At 52.6% G+C, this 17,225-nt stretch overlaps 6 protein-coding genes across 6 annotated transcripts; 3 read left to right on the top strand and 3 right to left on the bottom strand.

Annotated features, from left to right (window-relative positions):
- Nucleotides 1–202: 202 nt before the first annotated feature.
- Nucleotides 203–2,603, bottom strand: J4E86_000764 (uncharacterized protein; the record flags this gene model as incomplete). The annotated part of the gene is made up of 2 exons (XM_051441337.1): nt 203–2,390; nt 2,455–2,603. 2 exons carry the CDS (start codon nt 2,601–2,603, stop codon nt 203–205), a joined length of 2,337 nt encoding a protein of 778 aa, XP_051307508.1.
- Nucleotides 2,604–5,343: 2,740 nt separating this feature from the next.
- Nucleotides 5,344–7,425, top strand: J4E86_000763 (uncharacterized protein; the record flags this gene model as incomplete). The annotated part of the gene is made up of 2 exons (XM_051441336.1): nt 5,344–5,677; nt 5,726–7,425. The coding sequence occupies 2 exons, from the start codon at nt 5,344–5,346 to the stop codon at nt 7,423–7,425; spliced, it is 2,034 nt and encodes a 677-aa protein (XP_051307507.1).
- Nucleotides 7,426–8,149: 724 nt separating this feature from the next.
- Nucleotides 8,150–8,766, bottom strand: J4E86_000762 (uncharacterized protein; the record flags this gene model as incomplete). The annotated part of the gene is made up of 2 exons (XM_051441335.1): nt 8,150–8,244; nt 8,271–8,766. The coding sequence occupies 2 exons, from the start codon at nt 8,764–8,766 to the stop codon at nt 8,150–8,152; spliced, it is 591 nt and encodes a 196-aa protein (XP_051307506.1).
- A 1,933-nt stretch (nt 8,767–10,699) lies between these two features.
- J4E86_000761 (uncharacterized protein) lies at nt 10,700–11,443 on the top strand (the record flags this gene model as incomplete). Its single annotated transcript, XM_051441334.1, has 1 exon — nt 10,700–11,443. One exon carries the CDS (start codon nt 10,700–10,702, stop codon nt 11,441–11,443), a length of 744 nt encoding a protein of 247 aa, XP_051307505.1.
- A 775-nt stretch (nt 11,444–12,218) lies between these two features.
- J4E86_000760 (uncharacterized protein) lies at nt 12,219–14,245 on the bottom strand (the record flags this gene model as incomplete). Its single annotated transcript, XM_051441333.1, has 5 exons — nt 12,219–12,461; nt 12,512–12,811; nt 12,860–13,642; nt 13,694–13,852; nt 13,901–14,245. 5 exons carry the CDS (start codon nt 14,243–14,245, stop codon nt 12,219–12,221), a joined length of 1,830 nt encoding a protein of 609 aa, XP_051307504.1.
- Nucleotides 14,246–15,786: 1,541 nt separating this feature from the next.
- J4E86_000759 (uncharacterized protein) lies at nt 15,787–17,151 on the top strand (the record flags this gene model as incomplete). Its single annotated transcript, XM_051441332.1, has 1 exon — nt 15,787–17,151. The coding sequence occupies one exon, from the start codon at nt 15,787–15,789 to the stop codon at nt 17,149–17,151; it is 1,365 nt and encodes a 454-aa protein (XP_051307503.1).
- Nucleotides 17,152–17,225: the final 74 nt, after the last annotated feature.

The raw sequence follows: 17,225 nt of genomic DNA, 5'->3' as shown, positions 1-17,225 counted from the left end.
GTAGTATAGTCTCATTTAGAGAAATGACAGATGATCAAAACCATCAGAACACTTTGGACATTCATCTGCTATCCACAAGCGCTAATGAGAAAGCTAATCTAATTCCAACTCTATCAGGCCGAGGCCATGGCTCTCGATGAGAATAGTCCACCGTCCCACCGCGTTATCAAGACAAGGGCCTCTCTAACATCCAAATCTAGCACTAATCATCGATCTCCTCGTCTTGAACACTCATCGTCTCGACGCTCTCGGCAAGGCTCAGGCCCGTTCCACCCGCTCTCAAGGAAGGTTTTTTCCCTTTGCCCTTTGTTCTCTTCTTGCTTTTCGCACCGCTGGTCTCGCCCACTGGCGGTGCATCCCTGACCCAGCGCGAAATGGCCTCAGCTCGTTCCGTACTGATCGGATATTCGCGACCGTCATCTTGCGCCCAGCGCTTAGGTGGGGTGGGTTGTGGCGACATTGGGTTCCCATCTGCGTCGCTAGGAGGAGATTGCTGCCTTTTTTTCTCGGCCTCCTCGTCCTCTCTGTTCCGGCGCTCGCGCGCGCGAACCGCACGCTGAAAGCTTTCTTCGTCGACGACGCGTTCGTCGGCTAGGGCTTCGAGGATGGCTTCGTGCTTCTGACGTTCGCGTCGTTGGGCTTCTGTTTCGCCGCCGCCAGATCCGTTCATGCCGTTCTTTCCTGCTACGTCTGTGGAGCCGTTCTTGCCGCCTCCATGGCCAGGTAGGGGGGCGGGGCGACAAAGGTTCTCCCAGGATGTTGACAGGCCGATCCAGTTCCCAGCTCTACGGAGGACTTCGATCCAATCTGCGCGTGCGGGAGAACGTGCGGCGAGGAAGATGGGGTAGCCGTCGCAGACGCGGGCGAGGCGGGCGGCATTGTGGGCGTGGCGGAGGTGTTCTTTAGGGGGTGTTTGTATGAGCGCGTGGCAGAGGAGGAGACTGTGCAGGGCATCTGTAATGAGGGGGTGGTATGTTATACTCTCGTGGCTATCTGCGAAGGCGGTGGCTGCTGCGGAGGCTGCGGACTCGGACGAGTTGCGAGGCGGTGGATACGGGGGTAGAGATGCGGGAGGGGCAGCATCGAAGAGCTGGGAGACCTTGAAGATCTCTGGTGGAGGGAGTTTGGGCCACGATGCGCGGTCAGAGGAGGATTTGGTTGGGCCGCGGTGAGGAACGAGGGCTTCGGAGATGGGCGATGAGGCGCCGTTTGTCTGCTCGATGAGGCGGTTCATATTCGGTTTGATCTTATCATTCGAATACCCGTTGGGGCTGCCGTTTGCCGAGTGGCCCAGTCTGCGCAAGAACTCTTCGGCGAGCTCAGCGGAGATACCGGGCGTGTAGTCGAAGTGTGAGAGGAAGGCGACATAGTCTCGTAGGGCGCGTTTGGCGTTCTGGCGGACCTGCTTGCGGGCTTCGAGGCGAAGATGATTGCTATGCGCTTCTTCTGGTGTTATTGGATCTGGCTCCTTACCTTCGGCGATTTGGGCATCGCGCCGTGCCTTTGCCTCTTCCGCTGCCTGTAGGCCGTCGAGGGCAGCATTGACGTGGCCGCATGCTATAGTGAAGTATACGCCCGCGCGATGGAACAGCAGCTGTGTCTCGAGCGAATTGGGGTGGTCTTCGTCGGGGATCTTGACTTCCTGCCGCCAATCCCGCCCATATTGTTCCTGGAGCGTCTTTGCCAGCACCAGCTGATCGTTGCCTGCGCGATGCTGTGCCATCATGTATCGCGCTGTGCTCAGGGCCTCACTCAGGTCCTTGGCCGAGTTCACGTAGTCCTCCTTGAAGATTCTTGTCAATGCGCGCGTTCGAAGGGGGCTCCCGTCGTTGGGTCGCTCGCTGATGATTTCATTCAAAGTATGCAAAGGTGTACACTGCGCCATCATGCGGCTGGGTATCTTCTCGTGGAAGAAGTGGACGTACTTGGCGTCGACGTTGTTGGGCTCGCGCTGAAGCACCAGGTGCGCGACGTCTTCCAGCGTGCTTGCGCTCTGCATGGTAGCTACACTGGCCGCGATCTCGTCCAAATGATATGCCTGACTCAGCTTGCTCGTCGCCAGCTCCCGCATGCGATGCTTCCGCTCTCTACTCAGCTTCGAGGTCCCCCCTCCCCCGTAGCCTATCCCCAGCGCGGCGGCATTGCCCAGCATGCTGTTGTTCCCATTGAGGCTGTTGCTGAGGGCGGCCGACGTCAGGCCCGACGTGGCGCGCACAGCCAGGTTGGTCGCCTCATCTACGGCCTTGCGGATCTTGACGAGGTCGTAGAAGACGGCGGGGTCAATCGGGTGGGGGCGCGGGGAGAGGTAGTTGCTGTGGGCGAGCGACTCGAGGACCTCGGGGGGCAGCTGCAGCCAGGGGCCGTGGAACGAAGAGATGTAGCGCCAATGCCTGTAGTCCCGCCATTAGGGTATTGTCTCTGTGCATCACGACGGCAGTACCCGCCCAAACTCACTTGTTGCGGCAGATGATGAGGGCAGACGTCGAGGGCTCGCCGGCCGGCTTCTTCGCGGTTGCTGCGCCGTTGGAGGCGGGCGGCGGCGTCGACGAGGCGCTGCCGTTGGGCGCGGCATCAGCCTGCGCGCTCTTCTTCTTGCGCGCCATGTTCCAATGTCTTCGATATACAACTCTCGCCGGGGACGTCTGCTCTGCACTGGCTGGAATGATGCCGTATCGATAATAAATTTCGTCTTGGCGTTAGCGCGGAGACGGAGCTTGCGTCTTTGTCTCCGACACGGCACCCTTCACCTCCCTCGTCGCGTCGTGCCAGCCATCCTCCTCGCAACGCGCTTGCTTTCACCTCGATCGCGTCTTCTCTCACACAGCGATGCACCTTTGTGCCTCGCGCTATCACACCTGCCCGTGTCGTCAGGCGGCAGGCATGGGTCGCCCTTCCTTCGCGTGATGCTTGACAGGGGCATGCAACGGCCTCCTGCAGCGCCCTGTTCTAGCTTTACCCCACCGGTTCTTTGCAGGACCTTCCACGACGACTTCCTTATGATGTCACTCATCTCCTAGTCAAAGCCCTCGGCGTCTTTCTTTGAGCTGGATATCTGGTATTCAATCAGTGTTGCTGCATATTCAGCCATTGATCACAACCCCTTCGCTACACATCCCTCCTCACCAGCCAATCCCACCGTCTGCACTCAGTCTGTTGGTGTCGGCACACGGTCCAGGCTGCCATATCGCCCGCTGGACTTCTCACGGCTTCCCGATATATCACCGTTATTGGAGGGGCTAAGTCGCTCGAAGGGGCCTTGTCCGGATTCTATGCGAGATTCGCTGACTGAGAGTCGTCACTTGGCATGATGGCTGTTTGCTCCCACACCACCCAACACATTGGCACCATGTCTTGTGCCCTACTACATATCCCAGTCGATGCAGAACGGAGCCTCTTCAAGCTTTTACTAAGACCACATGAGAAGCATGGTTAGTCCAGAGTCCGCAATGGCTGGACTACGAAATGTCTCTTGGCTCCAACTTCAGCGCTGGGTTCAGCCTCATGTAATGGCCAAGTCAACGAATGCGGGAACGCTGTAGAGACATGGAGCTAATCATTCACGTTTGACGCTTCCAGGTCATGACGAATTGTGCACACATTTTTTCAACATGCGCAATCAGTGGTCATGTGCACGCATCTTCGGCAGCGAACGCGCATCATGCAACATTATCGTGGCAATCGCTGTACACACCATCTCTACAGCCTTCGCGAGAGTGCCTCGAGCTCTACCTTCCCAAACGGCTTAGCGAAACACGTCTCGCACGAACTTGAAGCTTGTCCCTATCGGGTCAAAGGGCGCCGGTCACACTGCATGCATCTATCGTTTCTGGGAACTGATCCCGCTCGGGGATGCATGCGCAGATGTACGCGTACCCAGAGCAGGCTCCTGAAATATTGTTGATATGCAAGAGCTGTCTGCTGTACTGAACTTACATCTGTAGCGCATTGGCGTGATCAGGCTATCCGAGTGTCAGTTTCATGAGTTGTCTACAGATCGGAAACTGGAGTCTCGGTCTTGACGCGGATGCTCGATGTGACTACAACGGATTGTCATTCCGACGAACGCATTGCCGACGCCATTGTCAAATCGTTGCCACGTCCGACTAGTGCTCCATGTTTTCATATCGCGAGGATGACAAACCACGCGCGCCACTGAGGCGCGTTGGCGTTGCGCACCAAAGGAACGCCTAGGCAAAGCAGCGTATTCCAGTATGTTCAGAGCGTGCCGCCATCGGTTGAGGGGTAACATTTGCTAGTCATACCCAAACCCAGACAACTCATATCATGCCATCTGCGAGATGCACGAATTGTCTCATACTTCTTGTCACTATGATAACTACCGAATTATGCAGACTGGGCCTGTTATGATCGTCGTCGTTGTAAACGAACGTTTCGTCGTGCTTTCGATCGTCGGCTGCACTGACACGGCACACGCTCCGTCCGGGAGATACTCGACAAGGATGCTTGGCCGTCTATTCGTGGAGCTTGACTCAAAGCTTAATTCAAGGCGCTAGTGTGCGGCTTCAACGAGCCTTGCGCGGGGTGGCTGACGGAAGCTAATTCGGTGCTGATGAGGTGTATTGCGGGGTAATTTTGTCCAAACATCTCTGTCCCTCAACAAAGAGTCCTCTACCACGCCATTTGAGTTCGCCGTTGCCAATCCACTAAGTCAGATGTACGCGATCCGGTTATCTCCAAAAAGCTTGAGTAAGGCCCGAGGGCGATGCTAGTTGCAACTCAAACCTGGGTTGCCTCTGCTTAGGCATATCGGCAGTGTGACAAGCGCCTGTCTAATATCTTACCGGCCCCTGCTGGTGTTGACAGCGTGACTACGTCTTTGCGCCTCAGTGGTGTGTTACGAAACGAAGGCCGAATCACAACTACGTCGAAATCTCCACTCCTCCTCGCCCACACCTCGGTCTCCAAGACGGAAGGTCGAGACTTGAGCAGGGTATCAGACATGGCAGCTGCAGTTCACTTCCTCATTGGACATCGCGGGACCGACATGCTGACGTCTTGTTGCCATGATTGGCAGTTCCTCGACGCGATTTCGTCTAGACGTTCCCAGCATGTTTCCATGCGGGTAAGCGGTTGAGAGTGGGTGTGCTGACCGGCCACCCAGTAGGCTCAATCGCAGCGCTGTGGCTTCGAGACCCAGTTTCATCGACAGGACGCTACTTTGTGGTCGATAACGCCGATGCCCAGGATGTGCGGAGTATATCTTTGATATGCCGTGCTCTAGGGTAACCCTCAATAAGTCTCCTCCACTGCTCAACGAGGCACTGTGCTAGCTCTAAAACATCTTTTGTCGCTTTGTTTTTGCTTGCTATCTGCCAACCCACTATGGAGTATCTCAGGAAGAAGGCTCAAGGAAGCCGACAAGCGATAGCCACTGATACTACCCTCCAGCGGACGATACGGTATGGCACGAAAGCCGTCCGCGCCGCACCTTCAGTGACAGGCCAATATCTACTTCAGAAGGCGCCCATCATTCAATGGCTGCCGAAGTACAACCCGCGATGGCTACTGAACGACACATTAGCCGGTATCACTGTTGGCGTTCTGCTCATCCCTCAGTCTCTGGCGTACGCGAAGATTGCGACAATCCCCGGACAGTATGGACTTATGTCGAGTTGGCTGCCTAACTTTCTGTACCTGATCATGGGCACATCTAAGGGTAAGTCGGTGCTACTCACTGCAACCCTTCTTACTAAGACTCGCACAGATCTGTCTACTGGTCCTACGTCGCTCATGGGTCTCTTGACAGCGGAGATAATCGCAGATGTTGCCCAAGACGGATACTCACCGCAAGCCATCGCTTCCGCTGTTGCTATGTCCGTCGGCATTTACTCCATGACGCTAGGCTTGCTCAAGCTAGGATTTCTGCTAGAGTTTATTTCCGTGCCTGTTCTGAGCGGCTTCATCTCCGCAGCTGCCATCGTCATCATGCTCGGCCAAATCCCCTCGCTATTCGGCATCACTGTCGGCTCCGGTACGGCGAACATCATTCACGACCTTTTCGCCAAGATACCACAATACGACGGTCCGACATGCGGAGTGGGTCTTGGGGGCCTTCTACTGCTCTATCTCATGCAGAAGATGGGACAGCGCTGGGGCAAGAAGAACAAGGCCATATGGCTGCTAGCACTTGGGCGTAGTGCTGTAGTCCTCATTCTCTTCGCTGGTATCTCGTACGCAGTGAACAAGGACATCGACCTTGAGAATGACGATCCTGTCTGGGCACTCAGCAAGGTAAAGTCTGATGGGATTGCAACGCCTCGCATGCCAGACTCGGCACTTATCGGCAAGGTATTCGCCCGAAGCATTGCGCCCTTCATTGCAGCTGCGCTTGAACATCTAGCTATCGCTAAAGCCTTTGGTCGCAAGAACGGCTACGTTACCGACGCTGCACAAGAGCTAGTTTATCTCGGCTTCACCAACTTCTTCAATTCTTTCTTCTCCTCCATGGCGGTCGGAGGTGCTATGTCGCGGACTGCGGTCAATTCAGAGTCCGGTGTCAAGTCTCCAGCTTATGGTTTGATTGCGGGTGGTGTGGTCATCCTCAGTATCTTCAAGCTTTCGCCAGCACTATACTGGATACCGAAAGCTACATTGGCAGCTATCATTGTTACGGCAGTATGGCACATTGTAGTTCCCCTCAAAGTCTTTTACGGATATTGGCGCACCTCACTCGTCGACTTTACTACCTCCATGCTAGCTTTCTGGCTCACCCTCTTTGTCTCCTCAGAAGTTGGGATCGGCACGGCCGTCGGATTCAACATCGTCTACCACCTCCTCTTCATGGCCTTCCACCGCGTTCACCGCATAACGTCTATCGAAGTGGCTTCTCACGGCCGCCAATCCGGTATGCATCCCACTCCTCTCGATACCCAAGTATTTCGCATCCACCAGTCTATGCTCTTCTACAACGCCTACCACATCAAGACGCAGTGCCTCGACGCGGTCCAGACATTCAACTCCGGTGATGTGGCGACGCTAGAGGCTGCGCACGCAAACCGCAACTGGAGTGTCGCTGGCAAAGATCGCGCATTGCGTCTCCGTACGAAAGCCGAGATCCTCGAAGAGCCTGTTCAGATTCGCAGTGTCGTGCTGGACATGTATGCCATGCATAATATCGACACAACAGGTCTTACACATTTGAAAGATCTGAAAGCAGATATCGAGGCGTATGGTGGGAAGAGTACGCAGTTCCGACTCGTAGGGCTAAACGACCGTGTTCGCGAGCGCTTCGCGAGGTTCGGGTGGAAGCTCCGCGATGTGGCTGATGTCAATAAGAAAGGCACGATGGTATATGACACAGTCGAGGAAGCTGTCTTCCGCCGCTCAAGGACATTTTCGTCGGATGAGATCGAAGTGGAGCCTACCGAGGTGTTTGTTGTCGGTGATGAGAAGAGTAAGGTGTAGATTCCGGGTTCAAAGGCCGCATCGCGGGTGTGCTATGCCTGTAGCTTCTTCCACTTCCGCTATCAGAAGTATTGTCACGATGTTATGATGAAACGCTCGTTATTCTTCAACTATACATAGTTTCACGTGTCTATACACGAGTCAGGATTCTTCTATCCTGCATGTATCCACGATTCACTCTAATCCTTGTGCTTCGTACAGCGACCCGGCCCAATCTTGTATCTCTCTCGCCTCGAGCGCCGACTCTTTACAACGTCTTCTAACTTCGTTTCACTCTACACTGTTTATCTACTCGCTCGTCTCGGCAAAGCTCCCGAACATGCCTCTACAGCACTTTCGGTTCCGTGCCATCTGCTCTTCCTCAGACAGCGCAGGATCGATAACAGTACGAATATTAGACTTTAAGGCAACTGGAATGGCGCCGCGCCGACCGTACACATAAGTCTCGACCTCCAAATCTTGGTCAAGTTCCTGGAAACTGTAAAACGTCCACTGTAGCGAGCTCTCCGGGAGAGGGTTTGCTGGCCTACCATGTACTGGTAGAGTTACAGCAGTCATGGATCTTCTTTCACCAAAGCTGGCCGGCCACGGATGCGGAGATGACCTTGTGCCGTTGGGAAGTACATCTGGCTTAGCCCGCGGACTTGGAGACCGTCCGTAGTATGGCCTTGCTTTATTCGATTTTATCAATTTACGGAACCGTTCTTGAGCGCCGGGAGGCGAGTTACGCCAATTTTCGTTCGGAAGTGAAGACGTGCTTCTGGGGGGCTTTTGAGTTGCAGTAGCGGTACTGAAAGTCGCGTTGTTGATGCTCGACGGCTGTGATAAAGCCGATGCAGGCGGACTGTCGGGTTCTTCTTCTGGACAAGTCAGGGTGATCTCTGGGAACTGGCGCACTTTCCGAGGGAGCGTGACACTTTCTTGGTCTTCAAAAGGCTTCAACAGATCTAACAACTTCCTTTGGAAGGCGTCGAGTTCATCCTTGTTCTTGGGGATTGTGGGCCGCTGAGGTGCTTTAAGAAGCGCGTCTGATTTCGCCGCGGAAGTCATCGGGGCGAGAGCTACTGGCTGATTGCTCAACAATCGAAGCTGCAATTTCGCTTTGTCTTTGTCGCTAGGGACTGGAAACTTTACCGCGAGCGCACGGTCAACTGGTAGTTTCTTCTTGGTAGGAGAGGTAACGTTAAGTGGCTTAGGTACAAGCTTGGGTAGCAATCGCGTCTGCGCTTTGTACGAAAGTTGTTTCCAGAATGTCTTCGAATCGAAGAGAGGCAGTACCTCCGTTCGCACTTCCTCAGGTTTGTAGTCCGTGCGCATTTTCGCGGAGTGAGGGAGCTTCATTATGGAGGAGCTAGACCTTATAAACCGATCGAAAGGGATCTTTTCGGCTACGACAGCTTTCTCCACCCTCGTTACCTCGATCTCCGAATCACTATGGGACGCGCGCGCAGGAACGATTATCTGCGAAGTACGCAACGGCGAGCTCTTTGCCCGATATATCCCATCCTCGCGCGCTAACCCCGACTTCTTCTTGGTCTTCACGCTGTCCCTGTGTTTGCGCAGACCCCAATCTTTTCTTTCTCCTACATTCTTCCAGAAGACTCTCTGCGCTACTTCGGTAAGACCAGCCCGCCGAGAAATCAAGGCTGTCCAGTCGGCCTGTGCTTCTGGGCAAGTATGACAGTCGTTCTGGCAAGCGTGTAAATGCCAGATTATGGTATGAATTGGCCAGCCACTACTTTCGCAGGAGAGGACGTCATCGCATGGCTCAGGGACTCCTCTGAAGGAGACCTCGCAGACAGGGCAGCGAGCTGGAGAGAGTGTTTTAAGGCAGATCAAGCGGTGGTCGAAGGCGTCGAGATCGTTCATACCCCACAGATCTTTGTGGCAAAGAAGACAGGATGTTTTCTCCAGGTCTGGTGAGAATGATGGTATCGGTGTGGATGATTCCTCTCTTTCATCTAGTTCGCTGTTCTCGACTTGCAGCGTCTCCAACGAGATCTCGTCGCTGTCTCCAATCTCCCTTTCCTGCAGGGAATTCTTCACAATCTGACTCTTCGCTTCCTTCGCCTTCTCTCTTAGACCATCCCAACACTTGTTGAAATGGATGTTTGCTTTGGTTTTGGGCTTTAGCTCTACTCGTTGATAGCAGATGCCACAATTGGGTTTATCAGCCTTTATGGCCTTCTTTGGCACAGGTGGTGGTTGACGTCTGGGTGGAAGTGGTGGATCTTTGACTCGGGCTGATGGGATTTCTGGAGATGGAGGCGCAGTGGGGGCTTCTAGGTTGGGCATCGCATAAGTGTTCATCTGGTCAGCTTTGACCTGAACAGTTCCAGGGTGACATAATGTGAGAACGGGCGCTTATAAGACCGTGGAATTGAAGTTGTGTTCCTATAGCTGTGAAATAGGTCGAGCGGGTGTGATTTGTCTATAAGAAAGCCGTGAGTACGAGAAGCTTAGCCTAGTAGATTTAGGTTACACTGAGTGTTTGTGCGTTCGGAAGCCAATGCTTTTCCACACATTCACCAAGCCAATTCAGATTTCACGTTACAGACTGCGAAGCCACGAAGATTCTTGCTTCACCCATCCTGATTGAGAGAGAATTGGCGTATTCCATGAGGTACACTAGGTAGATTGGGTGGTGTCTCTCCATTCCCGTCATGAGCTTTAGCTTTTTGACAACTCGTCATATACCTGTAATACGAATGCGAACTTTTTCGACATATTTTGGTGGCTCTATCCTGTTCGAGGAAAGAAGTACATATCAGCCTCGTGCGGAGAACGACATGGAAGTCAAGGATCTAGAAGTCTACACTACGCTTAAATATTGGTATCTCACATTTATTGTCTTGTCGTAGACTGCAGTGCATCTTTTCAATTTCCTCATTGTAGTGTGTGGCAGCAACGTCTTGTGCAGCCGGTCAAATGTGAGTCATGAAAGCTTAGTACTTTCTTATGGCGAGGCTACGACATTGAACTCATCTTTACCGCAAAAGCCATTCATACCAGGGTTATTGAGAGTCGGACGTGATAGCAGATCTTCGAGGTCACCAAATGAGATGTGCCGATACAATGTTGAGCAAATCGGAGAGTATCGCACGATCGTCATCAGCATCATTCCAAGCTGAGTGAAAACACATTGTTCGTGCATACCGCATTCTAGCAAACCCCCGTGGGCCTATTCAAGCTAAATCATGATTACATAGAAGCTCTCTTGACCATCACGCATCTGCACAACCGGTTAACATTGTCTATCATTATCCATCGAAACATGTCAGCCCAGGACTACATTGTCATTGTGAAAGATATCGAAAAAGGCTGCGCTACATTCGGCCAGTGGGACCGCCTCAGCACAAACATGGTCTTTGCGCTTCCATGGCGACTTCTGCAGCAATGTCCAGATGGACTGATACCAGACGAGCCCGAAACGGTAGAAAAGTTGGCCGAAAACGAAGATGCCTTGTCGGACTGGGACAATGAGGACCGCGGCGTCCGGTGGGACGCAAATTCAGACTGGACTTTCAAGTCTCTAGAGAAGCCAGACGCACCTAGTACCGAAGAAGACGCATCTGAAGACTTTACTCCGCAACCGAGCCTGGCAGATTCTGTCGAAGAGGAAGTCCTTGCATACATAGCGACATTACACACTTGCCAGAAGCCTTACCCGCATGTATTCCCGTTAGTGCTCAGGAAGGTCCCAAGGCGCCTGAGCTGCAGACGGAATACTCGTGATCGCATCGATGCCTTTCGGAGTCTTAGAGCGTTTACCAGATCACGATTTGGAAATGGCTCTTCAATGCTAAGAAACGAGCTTCTGGTGAGCCAAAACGAAGACCACGCAACCACGGATAGTGATGTTGTTAAACTGGACTCATTCAGGTTAGCGCATCTTTGGTACGAGCGTTTTGACTCAAGGGCTGCGGAGTACGATATGACGGGCATCAAACTGCTCGAAGAAGAACCTGGCCAGATAATAGTCCGTGGTCCTAGAAGCTTAGCACAAGAAGAGTACTAATGCCAGTATGGAAGCATTTCAGCCATTAGACGTGTTGATAAGAATTCCACTTGTGCTTCTCGCATTGTGCTGCATACACACTATCAGATCTTAACAAGTATACAGTTCTAAAGATTATGTATACTCCCAACTAGAAGATGATTTACTGGAACACTTTTGTGAAATGGGATACGAGTTGCAGCCGCCCTTGGTAAGGTCTTCTTGGCTCGCACTGGATCGACATGTCGCGATTTTGCTGCCGCGCTGATAGCTGCTCTTGTGCTCCGAGGCAAGCGCGCCGGCTTGTGAGATCCCGGTATTGCAGCTAGCGAGATTCATGATCAAGGTTGTGCGCCGCAAGATTATAACATGAAAGTCCGACTTTGTTGCCAACGAAGGTATCCGTCATGCGAAACAACGATAAAGTAGAACGGAGCAGACATCAAAGGGCACCTTCATCCGCACGCAGGGTTGAGAGCGCCAAGCTTAGGAAAAGCAATAAACTGCATGATGCAGGATGGAAGCACAAGACGAAAGGTGGTGTTGCGGATAGGCAAAGCCGACGGCATCATAGCGTTGGGGGCGCAAGATACGTCATCAAACTCAAGCTAGTACACGACTGGTTTAGCGGAATTCGACGCGATCGGTGTGGGTACAGCGCGGCAAGTTTGATTCCGAGTATGTGTCTCTGTTTGTACGAATTGTATTGCATTATGCGTATGCATGGGGTATCAGTAAATTTTGGTCGATCGCGTGTATCAAGGCCGACTTTTAGGGATCTTTTTGATCCACTTCCTTAGAACATCTGCCTGTTCTTCATCTCCACAGGCAAGAAGCACATCAATAGTGCAGATAGCCAAATACCACCAGCGCCTAGCCAGAGGATACCAGAGCTCTGATCGGCCAGAAGCTGAGCACCCGCAAAGGGTGCGACAATTCCTGCAATACGACCGAGACAAGACAGCATGCCACTCACACTACCACGGTAGACAGTGTCGAAGAGCTCCGGAGCAGACGCGTACAAGACCGCATTGAAATACTGAACACATGTCAGTATTGGAAACGATGAGTTCGAAAATTGTCACTTACGGTTTGCATAATGTACTCCAATGCGTTCAGACCCACATAAGCAGCTGTCGAAGACACCTGAGTGTACATTGCCATGGAGATACCCTGGCAGAGGGCAGAAAAGACTAGTGACCACTTTCGACCCACAAGAGGCAACTGAATGGACGCAAGAGCCAAAATGGCACCTATGATACCCGGGAAATAGATGATCAAGTACTGCTCATAGGTGTCGCTCACAGTTCCTCGGCCTTCATCGACGTTGTTGCGTAGCAGGATAAGCGGAAGGAAGGTACCCGCCAGGTTAAAGGACCAGTAGTCTCCCTGGTTTTGTTAGTAGGGAGCATAGTGATGGAAAGTCAAGCTGCTTACCATGTATGCCAGCGCAAGCAAGACGAAAGTGAAGGCGGTCAGCTTGTTGGTGAAAATGCCCTTGAGGCGCGTAAGCTCCTTGCCGAATCCTTTGATGACTTTCTTGGTGGTATCCTTGGTACTTCGAGGGGAGTTTCGTGCGCTCGATGTGGCATTCCGCTTTTTGGTGAAAATTCCCTTGAGGCGCTGAAGCCCATTGCCTTTCTCGGGGGTAGCCTGGGTAGCCTGGGTAGTTCGAGGTACCTCAGTGGAAAGTCGTGCGCTCGACGTGGCATTGGACGATACCTCATCTATGGCGGCAAACATCTCCATAGTCAACGTTGGAGCTGGCTGCTTGTTGAATTTCGCAATCCTGTGAAGGACGTCGAGGGCCTCCTGCTCTTTTCCTCTCGCAAGCAGGAACTTCGGGGACTCATGGAAAGTGAAGACGAAGTACCGAAGGAAAAAGACGGCCAAGGTCATACAGCCAAGCACTATGACAGTGTAACGCCATCCCATGTTACTGTCAACGGTACAGCAAGCAACTCCAGGCTCGACGTCTGGACAAGCCGGCGCGTCGGGATCGCAGCGCCATTTAGCTTGGCCGGTGGTGCCATAGGCAATGCAAGAGGCAATGGCGACACCGATGGGCTGCCACATGGAAAGAAGCGCGACAAGGAAGCGGCGGTTATGAGGTAGAAACTCGAGCGCGATGGTCGCATCGATAGGGATATTACCTCCGAGACCCAATGAGGCGAGGAAGTAGATGGCGCATATCGCAGGGTAGTTGTATTTGGGTGCGGCCTGGCATATTATTAGTTATCAATGATTGAAATCGCGGCTCCATGAACATACCAGTAAAAGTCCGAATACGGAGGTAATGAGACAAGTCAAGTTGAAAGCCCACTTGCGTCCGATTATATCCACAGCAAGACCAAAGCCGAGCGCACCGACAGCAAGTCCTGCGTTAGCAATTGCAAATATATCTCCAGTGTGTTCGTCCGAAACTCCCATCTGCAAATGCTTTAGTTCACGGTACCCGATTTGTCTGGCCTAACTCACCTCCTGGTAGATGGCAGAAGCAATTAGACCAACACCTTGTGACCAGGCGAGATCAAGGAAGTATCCAAAGCCACAGAGGAACCAGATGCATATCTGGTATCTGCCCATTCCAAATTTATCGAGCTCGACATTGATGAGGGCGGCCTTCTTCTCAAAGGTGTTGAGCGGGTTTGCGGCTGTGCCTTTAAGAATTGCAGCGAAAGACAAGTCGGTTTGGTCGACGCGTTCTACGTCGTTGTAGATGGGGATTTCGACTTTAGCGCGCGCATTCTCGGGGTGCTCGACGGGTATCTTCTCCTCATCGCTGAGGTGCGCAGGGCTGCGCTCCGACTGCTTGACATCCATCTTGACGGCGGCAGGGCAAGCTACTGTCAAGGGCAGGGTATTGTCAGGTGATTGCGCGTAGATTGGGTGAGAGTGAGTCGCCTCGTGGTAATGGCAGTTTACAGGGCCGGTACCGTGGGACAAGGTATTATACGTACGCGGGGAACGAGTAGCCCTTTCACGCTACCGTCGACTACTGGCGAAACGGATCTAAGCGATGAAGGCGCTACGATCTAAGTGCTGATCCAAGCCTCGTCCGTTCAACGGCCCTCATGTCCAAGACGGCAGAGGTTTAGCTGATCCGATCTCATTGGGTGCCACCGACTGATGACGGCATAGCCAGTAGCCTTGTCGCGCGACTTTGCCTGACCCTGTTCTTGCATGGTTTTGTTCCTTCGGCATGGCCGTGTAGCGATAAATCTTGGACAGCGACTAACAAGATGCACTAACAGCTCAGCTGATTAGAGTCTGATAGGTTCGCCGTTCCTTCGCGATGCGATTGTAGAACATAAGCGGCGGCAAATGCACCCGTGGACGGATACCAACAGAGATGCACTACGCAGTGCCTAGACCAGTGGCTCCGCTTGAGGCTGAGGGTTACGCAGGAGGAGCAGCTGCACCGTCATTTTCTGGCACGCTTGCTGCAAACTCCTCTCCACTCTCCAATATCACCGCGGAGCTCCACTACCAATCTCAATCTCGCCATCCACAAGACTGGCGCTGGTACCGAGATCTCTGTTTGCCATGACCCGCCATCCCCAGTTTTTCGAGATCCTAGGTTCGTTATCGGCGACTGCCCTTTCCATATGTAGTTTAGTGTAGAGTCCGATAACGCCACACGAAACATTGAAGTGATCGCATGGCCCGCCTCGGTTACCTGCACACATCCTCACGTCATGATAACTTTTTTCATTGTATCCACCACTATTTATGTAGCTTGAGTGCGACTGACACGAGATGACTCCCCTAAAGACTTGTATGGAGGTCATTGTTAGCTCTCCGGCTAAGCGTTGTCTCTTCACCGAGCGCGCCAGGACGCACTCGGCTCACATCTGCCGTCCAAACGCCCAGCAAAGAGGTCGTTGTCACTGTCACAGTTCATCATTGCCCAAGCAGCCTCCGGGATCGAACAGCTGACCAAACGGTACCATACGGAATCTGCGAATTCATGGCTTTTACCGAAATCCGCGATCGCTGCTGCGCGCTTCAAGGACAGTTCATCTGTGTTTGCATGGCGCTTCATATGTCGCTTCCGTGGATACTGAAGTGCTCTTATGAGCGTTTTCCGATTCCATGGATCAAAGCTCGCTGCTTACGGTCTTTTCTTTAACATGTGTACGCGTTGCGAACGTGCAGCTGACGTTCTAGACATTGAACATCCTCAAGCCTATCTGTCTATATAAGCACCCTTGCGCCGCGAAATATCGAGCTCTCTAGAACACATCGCACACATACACCCAACACGCAAATAAGCAACACCTTGTACAATTTCTAGTATACACAACTAACCTACCTATCTACACCGTTATAACAACTCATCGCCTTACACCAAATCATCAATCATGAACCACTCTTCCCATATAGACTTACCTTCGAACACTATCCAAACCGAGGAACAAGACCCACGGAAATGGATCACATACTGTGACGTAAAACGCCTTCCGTTGCTAGCTGATGAAACAAGGCCGATCCCTATCGGAGAGAGCGTCCTATCCCAGGCCTCGGGCAGGTTTCTATGGGCAGACTTGATGTTCGAGATCGACAAACGGCAACCCACTACATCTAATATCACTGCTTGCCTGAAGACTGCGCCAAAAGATCCCATGGAACTGGTCCCATTGTTGTTGCAGGTCTACAGCAATGTACTTACACGAGAAGAGCGTGAAGAGCTGTCTTGGATCATACTACTCCTAACATACAACCAACACACTGGCCGGACCTGGACTCTTGCAAGTCTCGATCGCATGTTATTCGAGCGCTCGCTGACTGGCCGCACGGGCACCTCTCTCGGTGAAAGAATACGCGACAACTTCATTCCTCTGTTTGATCTCGAACAAGAGGATGGGATCTCCCTCAGTCATCTCAAGGTCCACGATCCTGCACGCGCTTTGGAGCTTACGTTCACACCTTCCACGACGACTGTTACTTTTGCGCACCCATCGCTCATTGAGTATTTTCTTCAACACCGCGACAAATCTCTCGACGGGAGGGTGAAAGATGCACCTGTCATCAACAGCGCTGAGCTACATTTTCGCCTACTACAGCAATGTTTTCTTAGTTTCGCTGAGCCTCAAAGCGAACCTTTGACCGAAGCGGCCGAAGCGGCCGAAGCGTTTCGGAAGTACGCCGCTACTCACTGGTACACCCACCTCGCAGGTACTTTACCGAGTGACAATGTCGAAGCCCTGAATCTTTCGGAAGACGACCGTGAAGAGATGTTAGGGCCTCTGAACCATTTCTTCAAAGATGAGAATATCGTGCAGCACTGGTGTCAGCACCTACCAGCAACATTCTTCAGCAGAGCCAGATCCGAAGATGTGGGCGAGTTGAAAAGTCTTTGCTATTACCACTCAGACCCAGAAGCGTTCGAGTTTATCAAGCTTTGCGCCTTCACGAGCTCCAAGAACTGGCAGGACTTCTGGCTACCAGTAGCAAAGGTGCACGCCAAGAAGGGACTACATGGCGACTGGGATCGAAATCACTCACTCCAGGTAATCTTCCACATCAAGCATCTCGTCGATACAGAAGATGCGGTCGCAGATATCCGAGGAGAGTTGTCCCAGCAAGAGATGACTGAGGCTGCGGAATGGACCGAGTTGGACTCGAAGACACGTCCGCCTGAATTCTCCTTGAAAGAAGAGAGCTCGGGCTTGGAAGAGGAGGAGACAGTGTCTTCTGAGGCGACTCAGAGTATCATTAAGGCATGATTGGGTTTGGGTCGGATGTGCTAGGAGGTTTCACGGTAGATGTCAGCAGGTCGAAAACAGCGTTATGATGCAGC

Source organism: Alternaria arbusti (assembly GCF_024043155.1).
Source record: "Alternaria arbusti strain BMP 1465 chromosome Unknown scaffold_1, whole genome shotgun sequence".
Lineage (NCBI taxonomy): Eukaryota > Fungi > Ascomycota > Dothideomycetes > Pleosporales > Pleosporaceae > Alternaria > Alternaria arbusti.
The sequence above is the reverse complement of the archived record's forward strand: the minus strand, read 5'-3'. Positions and strand labels throughout refer to the sequence as shown.